At 46.5% G+C, this 16203-nt stretch overlaps 1 protein-coding gene across 2 annotated transcripts in view; it reads right to left on the bottom strand.

Annotated features, from left to right (window-relative positions):
* Positions 1-14026, bottom strand: part of LOC123983432 (transcription factor COE3-like) — a 59598-nt gene extending 45572 nt beyond the window's left edge. For both annotated transcript variants that reach the window (XM_046069686.1, XM_046069689.1), the window contains exons 1-6: positions 13905-14026; positions 10816-10972; positions 10396-10459; positions 10257-10312; positions 8030-8103; positions 6484-6552 (exon numbers count right to left, since the gene is read on the bottom strand). In XM_046069686.1, coding sequence (XP_045925642.1) covers positions 6484-6552; positions 8030-8103; positions 10257-10312; positions 10396-10459; positions 10816-10972; positions 13905-14026 — 542 coding nt within the window. The remainder of the gene's footprint in view (positions 1-6483; positions 6553-8029; positions 8104-10256; positions 10313-10395; positions 10460-10815; positions 10973-13904) is intronic.
* Between the last annotated feature and the right edge of the window lie 2177 nt (positions 14027-16203).

The following is a 16203-nucleotide window of genomic DNA, read 5'->3' as shown; positions in this document are numbered from 1 at the left end:
GGAGGAGGTGGAGGAAGAGAAGGAGGAGGAGGAAGAGCAGAGGAGAGGAGGAGGAGAGGAGGAGGAGGAAGAGAAGAGGAGGAGGAAGAGCAGAGGAGAAGAGGAGGAGAAGAGGAGCAGAGGAGGAGTAGAGGAGAGGAGGAGGAAGAGCAGGGGAGAGGAGGAGGAGAGGAGGAGGTGGAGGAAGAGAAGGAGGAGGAGGAAGAGCAGAGGAGAGGAGGAGGAGAGGAGGAGGAGGAAGAGAAGAGGAGGAGGAAGAGCAGAGGAGGAGCAGAGGAGAGGAGGAGGAGAGGAGGAGCAGAGGAGGAGGAGGAAGAGCAGAGGAGGAGGAGGAGGAGAGGAAGAGCAGAGGAGGAGCAGAGGAGAGGAGGAGGAGAGGAGGAGGAGAGGAGGAGCAGAGGAGAGGAGGAGGAGAGGAGGAGCAGAGGAGAGGAGGAGGCTCCTCTGAGGAAACAAACACCTGAGCTGAAGGTAACGCCAATGACATCATCAGAGGAGGTTAAACACAGCTTGTTCAATCAGCTCGTTAACAGACGCCTCGTTAGGAGCTCGTTAAAGGAAACAACAATAAACAAACAACAAAACACACAGCTGTCAATCAACCTGAGAGAGAGAGAGAGAGAGAGAGAGAGAGAGAGAGAGAGAGGCCTCTGCAGGTAATTAGGCCGTCTGATGCAACGTAAAGCTGCTTCCTGAAACAGTGTGTGTAAAGAAAAACACACACACACCTTTGTTCTTTTAAAAATCGTAAATCAATAACGATCCGTCGCCCCCGGCAACGCTTACTGACGATCAATACACACACACACACACGGGAAGGAAACACCTGTTAAATACCAATTACAGGGAGGAGATTCACTTCAGCCTTCCTTCCTTCCTTCCTTCCTTCCTTCCTTCCTTCGTCTGAATCTGTCGGCCTATTTGTTCATTGCTCCTTCTCTCCTCATTAAAAGTGACGGAGTTAAAGGGAGAAATAGGAGCGAGGATAGAAGAAAATAAAGAGGACGCTCTGAGTGAAGGAGGAGGAGGAGGATCAGACTGTGAGGTTAAAGAGGAGAGGAGAGATTTGGTTGTAGTCAGTGTGTGTCTCCTCCATCACAGCGTCTGATGTCTAATGATGAACAAGACGATCAATAAATCACCTCTAACACTCACACTCATCCTTGTACTTCTGTCCTTGTGAGGACCCTCACTGACATAATGCGTTTCCTGGACCCTGACCCCAGTCTAAATCTGATTCTATCCTGATCCTTAAAACCAAGTCTAAACCAGCTCCTGGATGGTCTCGCAGACTGAGAGTGCTTCAAAACATATATGAACCAGGATCGTCAGTTTAAAACAACAATGTTGGGGGCGGTGATGGCGCAATGGATAAGATACCTGCCTTTGGTGTGAGAGACCCAGGTTCAATCCCCCACTGTGATCCATCCACCACTGTGTCGCTGAGCAAGACACTTAACCCCTCGTTGCTCCAGAGGCGTGCGACTTACAATTGCTATACGTGCGACCTCTGACACGTATAGCAATTGTAAGTCGCTTTGGATAAAAAGCGTCAGCTAAATGAGTTAATGTAATATAATGTTAGGACAGGGAGACCGGGGAGGCCATGTAGGCGGGGGTGACCAAGGAGATCATTGATTAATAATCCAGTTTGCTGTGAGAAGGCTGAATTTATTTATAAATACATAAATGATTTATAATAAGGATGATCTCGATATTGATGAATAAAATATTTATACTGAACATGTTTATTTGGATCAAATAAAAGTGAATGATCACATCCTAACAACAGCATGCTGACTTCTGATCAGTGATCAGTTTTCTAATTGATTAGCTGACTCACTAACGCAGTCTCTGTTGTTGCAGCAGCGTGTTGAGGTGACAGATGACGTGAAGTCGTCCTGTAAACTGTTCTTTGTGTCTGAGCAGAGAAACAGCAGCCGCGGTGTGTTCAGGGTCACACTCCTCATTCTGTTTCCCAGGAAGAAAAAATATTCAGCTACACTTCATCTCTCCATTGACTCCCATGCATTCATACATTTAACATTTAGCCGGCCGGGGGCCCTCTGGGGGCCCCAAACATTATTCTGCTGTCAGTCACCCTGAAACGCGGCCGGTAATGAGATTCCATCCAAAACCAACCTGCAGCATGAGAGGGAAATCACACCTACGCCCGCTAAATGATTGACAGCACGTCGTCCTCCCATAATCCCACGCTGCAGACACCAGAGACGCTCGCAGACAGGAGATTGTGCCCCCCGAAAAATTCTCACATCTGCTATTCAGAGCGAGATTGTGAAAAGATGAGAGCTGGTCACCATCATCATCATCAGCTAAACAGGCAGCTGGAAGACGAAAATCTCACCTGCAAGGGATTTCTGAGGGTTTAAAGACAGAAGAGATGATTCAGGATCATCACGTTCAAACGCTCTCACCACTGACCCTCAAAGGCTTCTGTCTTTACACAGAACAAAGGACCAGCGAGGCTCAACCTGCGGGACGGGGCCCTCCAGGAGGCCGCGAGGGAAGGAATAAAACAGCACGTACAGCCGCTGATAAAGACGCTACGCTGGATAAAAGGCTGAAAGCTACAGAGACATAAAAAGAGAAAAACTGACTGAGACTCGCGTTTAAAAAAGTGTCAACGACTGGCGCCTGTTAGCATGTTAGCATGTTTGCAGATGATAGAGTCCTGTGTATGTTCAGCTAATTTGCATCAGCAAGTGTTTAATAAATGTATATACTGACAGAACAGTATTCAACTGGCTTTACTTAAACATCGTGTCCTGATGAAGAGCTTCATGGATCTCGGCTCCTAGCTGAGATTTGGAAACACCAGGTCCTCCAAACTCAACATGCTGATCCAGTCCACTTTATTTATATAGCAACAAGGTTACCAAAGTGCTGCACATAGAATATCTAAAAAGATACGACCGGTGATTCAGACCAATGAAAAGCCAACAAACAACAAAACAAAGACCACACAGCTCTTGCGGTGGATTAAAAGTCAAGGAATAATGTGAAGGATCCATCCATCCATCGTCAACCGCTTATCCTGCGTCGCGGGGGGCTGGAGCCAATCCCAGCTGACATCGGGCAAAAGGCGGGGTACACCCTGGACAGGTCGGTGAAGGAAATATTAAATATTAAAATATGTAGAGTAAGTGTAATGAATAAATAGTACTAGTAAAGAGTAGTGATCGTGTGGAGAGCTGGAAAGGACAGAATCAACCAGAATATTGCACAATAATCATGTATTGATTGATTAATGAAACTAACTAGTAACGACTTGGAGACCAACATTAACCATTGCTAGTAAACGGGACGTGGACTCCGGTCAAGCCCTGAACTTTCCATCCGTCCTCTGGACCTCTGACTTCTGGACTTACACGAACTGAACATGAATCATCCAAAAGAAATCTGACAAAGCAGAGCAAAGACGTGTTCTGTATTTTAAGACTGTAAAGAAACATCTGTCCTTACTCTGTACTCTGGCTCAGAACTTTCCTCTTTGAGTACGGATTTCTATTAACTGGACCTCAGAACCTTCCTCTATTTACCGGTTAACTGGACCTCAGAACCTTCCTTTCTGTAGCGGTGTCTGTTAACTGGACCTCAGAACCTTCCGTTAACTGGACCTCAGAACCTTCCTCTCTGTAGCGGTGTCTGTTAACTGGACCTCAGAACCTTCCGTTAACTGGACCTCAGAACCTTCCTCTCTGTAGCGGTGTCTGTTAACTGGACCTCAGAACCTTCCGTTAACTGGACCTCAGAACCTTCCTCTCTGTAGCGGTGTCTGTTAACTGGACCTCAGAACCTTCCGTTAACTGGACCTCAGAACCTTCCTCTCTGTAGCGGTGTCTGTTAACTGGACCTCAGAACCTTCCGTTAACTGGACCTCAGAACCTTCCTCTCTGTAGCGGTGTCTGTTAACTGGACCTCAGAACCTTCCGTTAACTGGACCTCAGAACCTTCCTCTCTGTAGCGGTGTCTGTTAACTGGACCTCAGAACCTTCCGTTAACTGGACCTCAGAACCTTCCTCTCTGTAGCGGTGTCTGTTAACTGGACCTCAGAACCTTCCGTTAACTGGACCTCAGAACCTTCCTCTCTGTAGCGGTGTCTGTTAACTGGACCTCAGAACCTTCCGTTAACTGGACCTCAGAACCTTCCTCTCTGTAGCGGTGTCTGTTAACTGGACCTTAGAACCTTCCTCTCGGTAACGGTGTCTTTTAACTGGACCTCAGAACCTTCCTCTCTGTATCTGTGTCTTTTAACTGGACCTCAGAACCTTCCGTTAACTGGACCTCAGAACCTTCCTCTCTGTATCAGTGTTGGTTAACTGGACCTCAGAACCTTCCTTTCTGTATCGGTGTTGGTTAACTGGACCTCAGAACCTTCCTCTCTGTATCCTTGTCTTTTAACTGGAACTCAGAACCTTCCATTAACTGGACCTCAGAACCTTCCTCTCGGTATCGGTGTCTTTTAACTGGACCTCAGAACCTTCCTCTCAGTATCGGTGTCTTTTAACTGGACCTCAGAACCTTCTTCTCTGTACCAGTGTCTGTTAACTGGACCTCAGAACCTTCCGTTAACTGGACCTCAGACCCTTCCTCTCAGTACCGGTGTCTATTAACTGGACCTCAGACCCTTCCTCTCTGTACCCTTGTCTTTTAAGTGGACCTCAGAACTTTCCTCTCTGTATCTGTGTCTTTTAACTGGACCTCAGAACCTTCCTCTCGGTATCTGTGTCTTTTAACTCGACCTCAGAACCTTCCTCTCGGTATCTGTGTCTTTTAACTGGACCTGAGAACCTTCCCCTCAGTACCGGTGTATTTTAAGTGGACCTCAGAATCTTCTTCTCTGTACCAGTGTCTGTTTACTGGACATCAAAACCTTCCTCTCTGTATCGGTTTCTTTTAACTGGACCTGAGAACCTTCCTCTCTGAGTACCAGTGTCTGTTAACTGGACCTCAGAACCTTCCTCTCTGTATCCTTGTCTTTTAACTGGACCTTAGAACCTTCCTCTCTGTATCTTTGTCTTTTAAGTGGACCTCAGAACCTTCCTCTCTGTATCCGTGTATTTTAAGTGGACCTCAGAACCTTCTTCTCTTTACCAGTGTCTGTTAACTGGACCTCAGAACCTTCCTCTCTGTATCCTTGTCTGTTAACTGGACCTCAGAACCTTCCGTTAACTGGACCTCAGAACCTTCCTCTCGGTATCTGTGTCTTTTAACTGGACCTGAGAACCTTCTTCTCTGTACCGGTGTATTTTAAGTGGACCTCAGAACCTTCTTCTCTGTACCAGTGTCTTTTAACTGGACCTGAGAACCTTCCCCTCAGAGTACTAGGATCTGTTAGCATTACTGTAGTATTATTTAAATCAGATGTACTCTCTCTCTGTGGTATTTCTCCGCTGTAAACAGATAAAGTGGGTTTAATAAACTGGTCTGATGCTGCAGAATAAAAAGCCCGTCTGAGAGTCTGGATGAAAGTGTTTGTGCTCTCAGCAGCAGAGTCTGACCCTGACATGTTTCCTGTTCACTGGACGACGCCGAAAACACAGGAGACCTTCCCATCATGCATTTCAGCAGGCAGGGGGGAGAAAAAAGAGCCGCTGTAATATCACCACTTCTCTTTTCAAAAGGCTGCAGCAGTCACATCCATCCCTCCATCCCTCCCCTGCTTTTACTCCCCCCTCCTCCCTCCACAGCCTCGGAGAAGAGAGACAGAGGGAAAAGGGGGGAGGGAGGAATAAGATTAATACTCAGGGGGAGGACGAGAGGAGAGGAGGAGGGGGAGGTGAGAAGAGGAGAGGAGAGCGTATGATTCCTCATGGGAGAGAAGAGAGGGGGGGAGGGAAGTAGCTGCCTCCCCCGGACCAGTTCAGCTCAGCCTCTCTGTGAACGCTGATATTTCTGGATGATCCCTGTTTTTTAAGTCCAGCAGCAGAATCCAGCCTGAGCTGCAGCTAATGTTCTCCTGTCCTGACTTCTGATTGCCTTCACCATCAGACCAGATCCTGTAGGGTCCTCCAGCATCAAAGACCAGCTCCAGTCTTTAACCAAAACAATGACCCACAAACCCACAGACCAGAGTCCATGAATGAAGGTGGTGATGTGAGGTCATGACCTTCTTCCTTTCTAATGAATTCTTTGTCTTATTAAAAACATGCTGTGTTCAGGACAGTTGACCTTGGGACACTGAAGGATTCTGCTTGTGTTGGTGAACAGAGCGGCAGCATGTCTCGGGACGCTATCAGCACAGAAACACCCCGACACGTTGATGTGAATTATAAACACACAGATTTATACATCAGGTCTGAAATATAATAACACACACACGCCGGGCTGGAGAAACATGTCGCTGTTAAAATAACGTGTGTGAAAGAGAGCATGAAATCCACTCAGCAGCATCAACTCACACTGCATGATAACACTGTGTGTGTGTGTGTGTGTGTGTGTCAGGTGTGCAGTATCTGTTACCTGTCGATGATGACAGGGTCCGACGGCGTCTCGTTTCTGTTTCCACAGCTCTTCTTATCGCAGCAGCGGCTGACAGAGACAAAGACAGAATAATAAAAACTGTCACAGGGTCTTTATTCACTTTGCTCTGAAAAACACGACTGCACCTCTTTTACACAGTACAGGTACTACAGGTACTACAGTACATGCAGTAGTTCAGGGTAGGGATCTGCACAGGCTACTCAGGTGTGACAGTCCTTGGGTCTATTAGAACCAGGTGTGACAGTCCTCGGGTCTATTAGGACCAGGTGTGACAGTCTTGGAGTCTATTAGGACCAGGTGTGACATTCCTCGAGTTTATTAGGACCAGGTGTGACAGTTGTCAAGTCTATTAGGACCAGGTGTGACAGTCCTTGAGTCAATTAGGACCAGGTGTGACAGTCCTCGAGTCTATTAGGACCAGGTGTGACAGTCTTCGAGTCAATTAGGACCAGGTGTGACAGTCCTCGAGTCTATTAGGACCAGGTGTGACAGTCTTCGGGTCTATTAGGACCAGGTGTGACAGTCCTGGAGTCTATCAGGACCAGGTGTGACAGATGTCAAGTCTATTAGGACCAGGTGTGACAGTCTTGGAGTCTATTAGGACCAGGTGTGACAGTCCTCGAGTCTATTAGGACCAGGTGTGACAGTCCTTCAGTCTATTAGGACCAGGTGTGACAGCTGTCAAGTCTATCAGGACCAGGTGTGACAGTTGTCAAGTCTATTAGGACCAGGTGTGACAGTCCTTGAGTCAATTAGGACGAGGTGTGACAGTCGTCAAGTCTATTAGGACCAGGTGTGACAGTCCTCGAGTCTATTAGGACCAGGTGTGACAGTCCTCGAGTCTATTAGGACCAGGTGTGACAGTCTTCGAGTCAATTAGGACCAGGTGTGACAGTCTTCGAGTCAATTAGGACCAGGTGTGACAGTCCTCGAGTCTATTAGGACCAGGTGTGACAGTCCTGGAGTCTATCAGGACCAGGTGTGACAGTTGTCAAGTCTATTAGGACCAGGTGTGACAGTCTTGGAGTCTATTAGGACCAGGTGTGACAGTCCTCGAGTCTATCAGGACCAAGTGTGACAGTCCTTGAGTCTATCAGGACCAGGTGTGACAGTCCTCAGGACTATCTAATCGGGTAGGGTCACACCTGGACCTAGTGTATTTGGAATAGCAAGTCTAAAAGTTTTGGTTAAGGTGAACGAAAGTCACCTGATGACCATGATGACGAGGTTTGACAGTCTAATTAGGTCAGCCATGGTCAAACCTGGTCCTCAGGTGTATGTGGACCAGGTTTGAGTACGCTGTCAGATGACCGTCACAGCTAGACCTGAGGTGAGTCATACCTGGTTTAAATGAACTGAGGACCAGGTGTGAGAGTCTGATGATGTATGGAAGGGTCCCAGTCAGACCTGGTCTTCAGGTGTATCTGAGCAGGACCTGATTGTCCCTGGTTTGTGTTCAGAAAAATCAGTTTAAGCATGGTGGGTCCAGCAGGTAGTCCTCTCCAGGACAGGTTAATGTTCTCACCTGCACATGATCTCATGTGTCAGCAGAACTCGGCACATCTCTGGATTCTTGTCCTGACCTTCATAGATGATGGCCTGAAACACACACAGGTGAGACGAGTCCAGGTGAACACACCTGTCACACATAAAACCTGCTGCAGGAGGGAACGTCTCGGCTGTCGGCAGCAGAAACGACTCAATTAAAGGCCGGTTTGATTGGCTCAGTCAGGACTCATTATTGGCTATTAGTGGAGCGAACTGAGCGCGTGCGGAGCGAGCAGGCTGAGTGCAAACATTTGATCCTCTGAATGTTTTATTACAGCCGGCAGACATTCAACATGGAACAGCTGGAACCAAACGCAGGAAAAGCCTTTTTCACAAAGGCCGGATGACACCACGCAAACGACGCCTGACGGGCACGCTCGTTAGAGACGCACTAATTGAATGACTCGTTAGAATTAAACGCGTCCGCTGCAGCTGATTTCCATGAGAGGCACTGTGCAGCAGAGAGAGAGCTGACTGTGGCCATGTCGCCAGTGCCAAGGAGGAGAATGTGTTGGAACGAGTGGTACTGAGATAGTAACGGGGATAATGTTACCAACACTTATTAGTCATGTGTTATATTACTGCGTTACACCAGACAGCAGTACATTACTGTAACTGAGTTACTTTAAGTACACGTTACTCCCAACACTGCTGGTGGCGCCAGAGGAAAGATCATGGAGGCAAATGTAAAGAGTTCCTTCCACTGTAGGGAAGCACGTCCTGTCTCCTACAGTCTGATTCTCCACAGCATCAGGAAGAATTTCAGGTCTTCGTGGTTAAACGTTGAATATATTAAAGTCGACGCTGACCTGAAGCACAAGACGAGACGTGATGAACCAAAACATCGTTTCCCGAACTTCACTCAACTCATCCTGATTTCTATAGTTTCTGCACACACAGTGACCACACAGGGAGACTCCAGGGAAACACCTGAGCTGGTTAGCTTAGCACAGCCAGAGGCTAGTGAGTGTGTTTAAACAGTGGAGGAGGAAGGGGTGGTGGGAGGCAGCCTCAGAGACGGACCTGTCCCCTTAACCAAAGTGGTTTAGGATCCAAGGTCATGTTAAGACCAACTTTAGCATGAGAGGATTAAGTGAGGCTCGGACGCTGAAAGAAGAAGCAGCTGTTCAAAGTGAACCTAGCTCAGTTTCTGAATGTGGCGCTGCTGGACTCTGGAGTGTAAAGGCCTCCGCATGTTTCAGACAGATCATCAACAGCGTCAGTAACAGTCAGACAGTCAGGTCTGCAGCTCCACCCACACTCTCCACACCTGAACCAACAGACCACTGCAGCTAACAGATGGTCCAACTTCTCTCTCTGTTACCTGTGGATTCTCACGCCCAGTAGAGAGAGACTTTCATTTTCACTGAAACAGTCTGACAGGGAGCCAGGAACACCACAACGTGGCCTTCATGTTGTCGTTATCAGCACAGGAAGTAGAAACACATCACACCGTAGTAGATTCTACTTCCAGAGTGGGCACTGACACTGCTCAACATTTACTTTACTAAAAGAAGTCACTGTTGACTTTGGGTTTCACACGGGTCAGGAACTTCTTTAGACCAGGTCACCTGACTTCCTCCTTTGCTCCCGTCTTAATTACTACGACCACAAGAGGTTGATGTGATTATAGGTCTTAATGAGCTGCTCTGACGGCTACAGTTTATATACACACACACACATATATATATATATATATTAGAGGTGAGTCGATACAGCAGAGTACAGCACAGAGTATCGCGATATTTTCTGTGGCAATATTGTATCAATACACGAAGGTCAAGTATCGATCTTTTATTAGATAAATTGTACATACTATAATAATAAAATGAATTGCTTTTCAGTCCACTAGAAAAAGAGTTTTCCTTTGGAGACACAATTTGAAGTTGGAAAAAGGTAAAAAATTGCAATATATCGCAATATGTTTAAAATCGCAATAAAATCGTATTGTGACAAATCGTGATAATATCAGTTCCCACCCTATTACATATGTACTATATATCATATATATGTATATATATACTGTTTATATGAGCCTTTAAATAGTTAAGGTCTGCTCGGTCTGGCTTTGGTAGAATATTAGAGGACACAGAGAGACATGCTGGATATATATGCGAAATATTTCAGCCTGTTCACGCCGAGAAACGCGTCCATGAACCCGGAAACGTTTTCAGACATGATGTCTGACTGAGCAGCACTCTCACCTGTTTGGTCATGGAGTCGATCAGCCGCACGTACAGGTCCTGCTCCGTCCTCACTCCTGCACACACAGTCACATTATCATTAGTACTATTGAACAGCCTCCACTCAGGCTGAGCTGTGCAGTAAAACAAGCGTCCCCACCGTTGCTGTAGAGCAGCTGCAGCTTGTAGTGGATCCCGTTGTTGGTCTTCTCTCCGCCCGGCTCCTGCACACACACGGACAAGCTGATGGGTGCGCTCGGTCTCTACTTCTGCTCCACCCGGACCTTTTCACAGCACGTGACCTGTGTGACCTCTGGGGGAGTTTGGGTTCTAACCTTTATTTCTCAGACCTGTGAACTTGATCTCAGGAGTGAGTTTGTTTTCTATTCCTGGTTGTCCCTGATTTTCTGTGTTGGACTGATTTTCTAAAAATGTGTGAGCAGGGGCGGGGTAAAGCAGGCCATCATAGGTGCGTTTGATTTCTACTCTGTGTATATGTATTGTGCATTGGGAGAATGTGTTGGTGATGGCAGTGAGGTGTGTTTGGTTTGTGTCCCGGCTCCTCCCTCCTCTCTCTCACCTTTTCTTTCTCCACAAAGTCGACGTAGGTGGTGCGTTCGATCTCCACCGGCTGGCCCTGCCGGTCGTACAGCGCCAGCACGAAGTGGAAGAAGTTGGACTTCCTCAGGTTGGACGGAGGCTGCTTCTCAAAGTGAGCTCGGGCTAACCCCACCCCGCTGAGAGACAGACAGGTTAGACATATGAGGAGACAGCAGGTTGATGTGATTTACTGAGGGGTTAGTGACGTGATGACAAAATACCTTAACATTCAACTGATTGTAGGCAAAAAGACTAAATCCAGGATCAATGTTTCAGAGTTACAGGGAGCATGAGAACATTTAAGTCAAAGCCAGCAGGGATGTGAATTCACTGGATGTGAAGTGAGACAGAGACGCAGGTACAGGTGAAAACACGTCACCTGTACGCTGCAGTCGTCTCTAAAGTTTCCTTCGTACTCGCCTCTCCATACGGACGCTTGGTCGGACCCCTTGGCGTCACTTTTTAACGCCCTGCGTAACCTTTGTTTCGTCTATTGGTTTTGACCTGTAGGGCTCCGTGGTCAGGTTAGCAAAACAAAAAAAATGCAATGTCCGTAAGATTTTCAAAATAAAACTAGTGGTAAACATTGTGAAGCGTCACAGTTTGGTAAGGTTTAGGAAGCGATCCTGGTTTGAGTTAAAATAACAACATTGCTTACGTTTCTTAACTCACGTGAGTTAAGTCGCGTTACTTTTGTAACTTACATAAAAACTTTCAACGTTGACTTTTTGTTTCACACAGGAAACACACACCGGCTTCCTGACTGAGAGTTCGGTTTCTGTAGCCTTGAAATACGGCGCTACAGGGTTTCCCTCAGCACGCTGAACTATGACTTATATACTTGACCACGCATCCGTATGCTCTTCTCTCGGCCGCACTGAAAAAACACATCTCCTAAACTTATGACTTTAATCTCACAAATTCAGCGTTTTTTCTCGGACCCTCGGACCCCCTCCCCCGTCTCTGTTTTATTTTACATATGCGGCCCTAACACGCCGCCGCACGTCCCAAATGACAGTTTTGTAGCATTTTGACGTGGGCAGCGTTCAATCAGTGCTGACTGTGACTCCGCCCACCACGCCAGTGTCTGGCGCGGCGCTTCCTGACACGGTAAAACATCTGAAAACATTTCAGTGCAGAGTTTCCCTCATGTCTGCAGTTACAAGGTTTCCACCTGACGACAGCCAGTTCAGTGACTGAAGCGTTTTCAGGGATGAAACTTTAATTTAAATCTACAGACATGAGATTTTATTTTATTTTACCTTTATTTCAGCAGGTGGGTTAACAACTAATTCTTCATTACAGAGACGGCATGGTCAAAAATGAAAAAGCAAGAGACCTGAAGGGGCGTTGAAATGAAGCGCTCCTCAGAAGAAGAGCTCCATGCAGGTCCAGCATCAGTAAATCTCTGACATGTTTAATAATAATAGAGAGTTTCTTTTCATCACATGATGTTAATTAACAGCTAAATATTGATAAAACTCTGCGGCTTTAACCTCCAGGTGAATGAATCATGTTAACATGTTTCACACTGCAGGAATATTAAAATGTGAATCTGCTGCCGCGGAGCTCCATAAATATTCAGTCGAGTCAAACGGCATCGTGACCCCGCTGCAACCTTCTCTCTCATTACAATAAAACACTCAGCTTCTGCGGTGTGAGTTTATTCTGTCTTCATTCTGACAACAAGACAAAAAGAGTGAAGCTTCCAGCCGACAGCACGTTCAGCTGCAGAATTTATGATGTGTGAAACAGAACAAAAAATTACTTTATTCATGTTAACGAAGGATCCATCTTCAGACGCTCGGACAGACCGATTTTATTCTGCTCAGATTAAATCTGTTTGTTTTACTCGTCAGTAAGAAACAAACTCAGATAATCTGCTGAGATCCAGATTCTCATTTCAAACATTCACTTTCTGGAATTTTTCTGTTCAAATGTTGAAACATCACTTTGTCTCCAGGCTGAACATTTCTCACCTCTCAGGAACTGTTTTTATTCTTTATTGCATTCAAATGTTAAATTTATGTGGATTAAAAATGACACGTCATTATTATTCTTATTATTTTTCACAGCTGCTTTGTGTTCATATGAATCAAACAAATAATTTTAAAAAGGTTTAAAATGTGCAGAATAAAGTTTCCTGGTGTCTCAGCTGCTTGTAACTATCAGCTTTCATTCAATAAATGTTGAGCTTCAGCTCACAGAGACGCTTAAAGAACATTTTAAAAATCAATATTAAATCTGCAGCTGTCTCCTGATCATCATGCTCACATCGCTGCTTTATTAGAATATTAATGACTAATATTAAACATCATCTGCAGCTCGACCGACATCAACGCGCACCGACAGCTGCTTTTATTCAGACGGCAGAATAAAATTAAAAGATGAAACATTATTATTATTATTATTATTATTATTAAGAGAATTCATTTAGTTTGAACATCAGCTGTTTAATAACTGATTATTATTAAATCATCTGCATAATTATCAATAAATGTAAATATTGATCTTTGTGAAACAGAGTTTCTGACGCTTCGGACCTGGAACAGGTTTTAAATTCTGATTTTATTTTTTTACTTATTACGAGCTAAACTTTAAAATGAACTGGTCCAAAAAGATCAGAAGGTGATCTGAGAGAGAAATATAACGTTTAGATGAGTCGGCGGCGCTCAGCCCGGAGCTGCGTCCTGAGCACAGACAGCCTCACATAAATAAAGATCATTTTTCTTTCAGCTGCAGGAAGAACAGAAGATATTTTTCTGATCTGAGAAAATTTAAATTTCACTCTGAAAAACACATTTGATCATTTCTTCATATTTAATATCAGAAACCTCTCTTTGCTTTTTATCCAAATTCAGCTGCAGAGAAAATCCGAAATGTTAAACCTGATCAGAGGAACAACTGCAGGCTGAATGTGTGAGGAAGTTAAAGCTCCTCCTGACCTGGACGCTGCTGCAGAAACATCAGGAACATTAAAGCCTCCTGATCTAAATGTTCCTGCTGAGCGGCCGTGTGTCCGCTGGGACTACAGCTCCCAGAATCCCTCTGGGGCGGCGGTGAGTTTACCTCTGAGCGGCCGTGTTGGCGTCCACCACGCCGGCCGAGTGCATCCAGGAGCGAACAGCCAGCGGCTCCTCCTTCATGCTGGCCGTGGCCCCGCGGGGCAGGTTGTCCTGGATCCCGAACATCTCCGGGGCCCCGACGCTGCGACCGTCACCGCTGCACGACCACGAGAGCGACGCAAGACGTGGACAAACCAAGAAGAAGAAGAAAAATCAGCAGCTCTGCGGGACAGACGGAGGCTGGATCTTCTGGAGGGACGACGTTTTGTGGAAGTCCAAAGGCCGGCGGCGGCGAGGAGGAAGAGGACGACGAAGATGAGCCGGGAGTTTATTCAACTTTTCATCTGTTTTTTAGATTTAATTCAACTTCACTCTGGAAGAAAACTAAGAAGAGTTTTAATTTAAAGAGATTTTTAAAACTCTCAGCGTTGGCCGTCACGTTGAAAGAAAGGAAGGAGTAGGAGGAGAAAAAAGGAAAATAAAATCCTCAGAGAGAACGAGGGGAAGAACAGAGACGAGTCCGGACGGCAAATCGAGCGCGAGCAAAGTGTCTTTTTTCTTTTCCCCAAAGAGAGGAGGAGAGAGGAGGAGACGCAGGCCGCTGATGGAGGGATGAGGAGCAGAGGAGAAACTCTCAGCCCTGCGGCCCCACAGGACTGGACGCCAGAACCCAAAAACCCCACGGGTCTTCCTCCAAGCTGCTGACGACATCACGGCCAGGGGGCGGGGCCTGACCATATAAGGACAGGAGAGGTGAGAGAGTGTGTGCGTGTGTGTGAGGAGAGACAGAAGAAGAAGAAAGAGAGAGAGCGAGAGGGAGGAGGGGGAGGAGGCGGGCGCTCGAACCGACCAACCAGAGAGAGAGAGTGCCCTTGTGCAGTCATTTACACCCCTCCCCCTCCCCCCCCTCTGAACTGGTTTCATTCCAGGTTTGGTCTGTTCTGACTCTGTTTAAAGATTTAAAGACGCAGTACGTGGTGCTGATGGGAAGCCAGTGAGGGATCCCGTCCCACTCGTGTCCTCGTGTCCCCAGTTCACTTTCACACAAACACAATTAAATTTTAGCCAAACTTTCATAAACTGGTGAAAGTGAAGGCGCCTTCTGCTTCAGTGTCTCCCGTCTGAAGCTTTGGAGACGTGTCCGCCACGTGACGCTCAGCGACTCACTGTCCACGTCGTAGGAAGGAAAACGAACGCTGTAAAAACCCTGAAAACATTTGACGCTGCAGCTCCTGAAACAGCAGGGGGCGCCGTCTCTGACTCCAGTCTGAGCAGAAGACGTCGGGACGGCGCCGAAGGTTTGCAGACAAACTGAAACTTGGACGAACAAAACAAAGAGGTTAAAATGAAGGACAGCTGGACTCAGCTGAAGACACTCGAAGACGTTTTGAGGAAGAGGCTTCTTCAGATCTGATTGGCTGCAGGGAGTCCCAGCTGTTTAACCTCTGTGGGGTCGTCACCAAGGTGATGGACGCCGCTGGTTGGTTAGGGCTCCTGGAACGACCTGAGGCCAGCGTCTCAGACCTCCTCCCCTGTTGAGCGGCGGTTTATCCACAATCGAGGATCCGGCCTTGACTCCGAGCTGAACCTTCACGAACATCCTGCCAAACAAAGTCCGTCGCTCCGCTGAGCTCAGCCTCAACTCGGTTCTTTCTTCTCCAAAAGGTGAGTCGGCAGCAGGAAATGATGAAGATGACGAAGACGTCTCCGCTCGTACCATGAGTTCTGCTTGACGGACTGACAGGAAGTGAGACAGGGTTTTCAGAGTAACAGCGCTCCTGTCTTCTGGGGACGAAGGCCTCCGAGGCTCCGAGGGGAGGACCGAGCCCGGGCCGAGGAATAAAGAGAGAGAGGAGGAGAGGAGAAAAGAGGATTTATGTTTCCAGGAGGAGGAAAAAAAGGAGAGACGAGGAGGAGAAAGGAAATCAAGACGATTCGTTTCTTTCCAGCTAGAAAATTCAAACAGAGAAAAAGATGGAGAGAAGAAAAAAGGACGAAAGGGGAGAACAAAAGGAGCAGAGGAGGAGGAGGAGGAGGAGGAGGAGGAGGAGGTGAGTGAACGTCCTCCAGACTTTTTATTCTCATTTCCTCATTTTTAAAAACTAATAAAAATAAACTGTCATAGCTGCAGAAACTGACCAATGACAACAACACTAATTATTATTATTATTATACTAATAGAAATTATTATTATTATTATTACTGTAATAATTCATTCTCACAATAATAATAATAATAATAATAGTAAAAAGGTGGTGATTGTTTTTAAATGGACAAATATCTGAGCTGTGTGTGTGTGTTGG

This window comes from Micropterus dolomieu, linkage group LG14 (assembly GCF_021292245.1).
Source record: "Micropterus dolomieu isolate WLL.071019.BEF.003 ecotype Adirondacks linkage group LG14, ASM2129224v1, whole genome shotgun sequence".
NCBI classification, from domain to species: domain Eukaryota; kingdom Metazoa; phylum Chordata; class Actinopteri; order Centrarchiformes; family Centrarchidae; genus Micropterus; species Micropterus dolomieu.
Note: the sequence above shows the minus strand (reverse complement) of the source record. Positions and strands in the feature narration are given on the sequence as shown.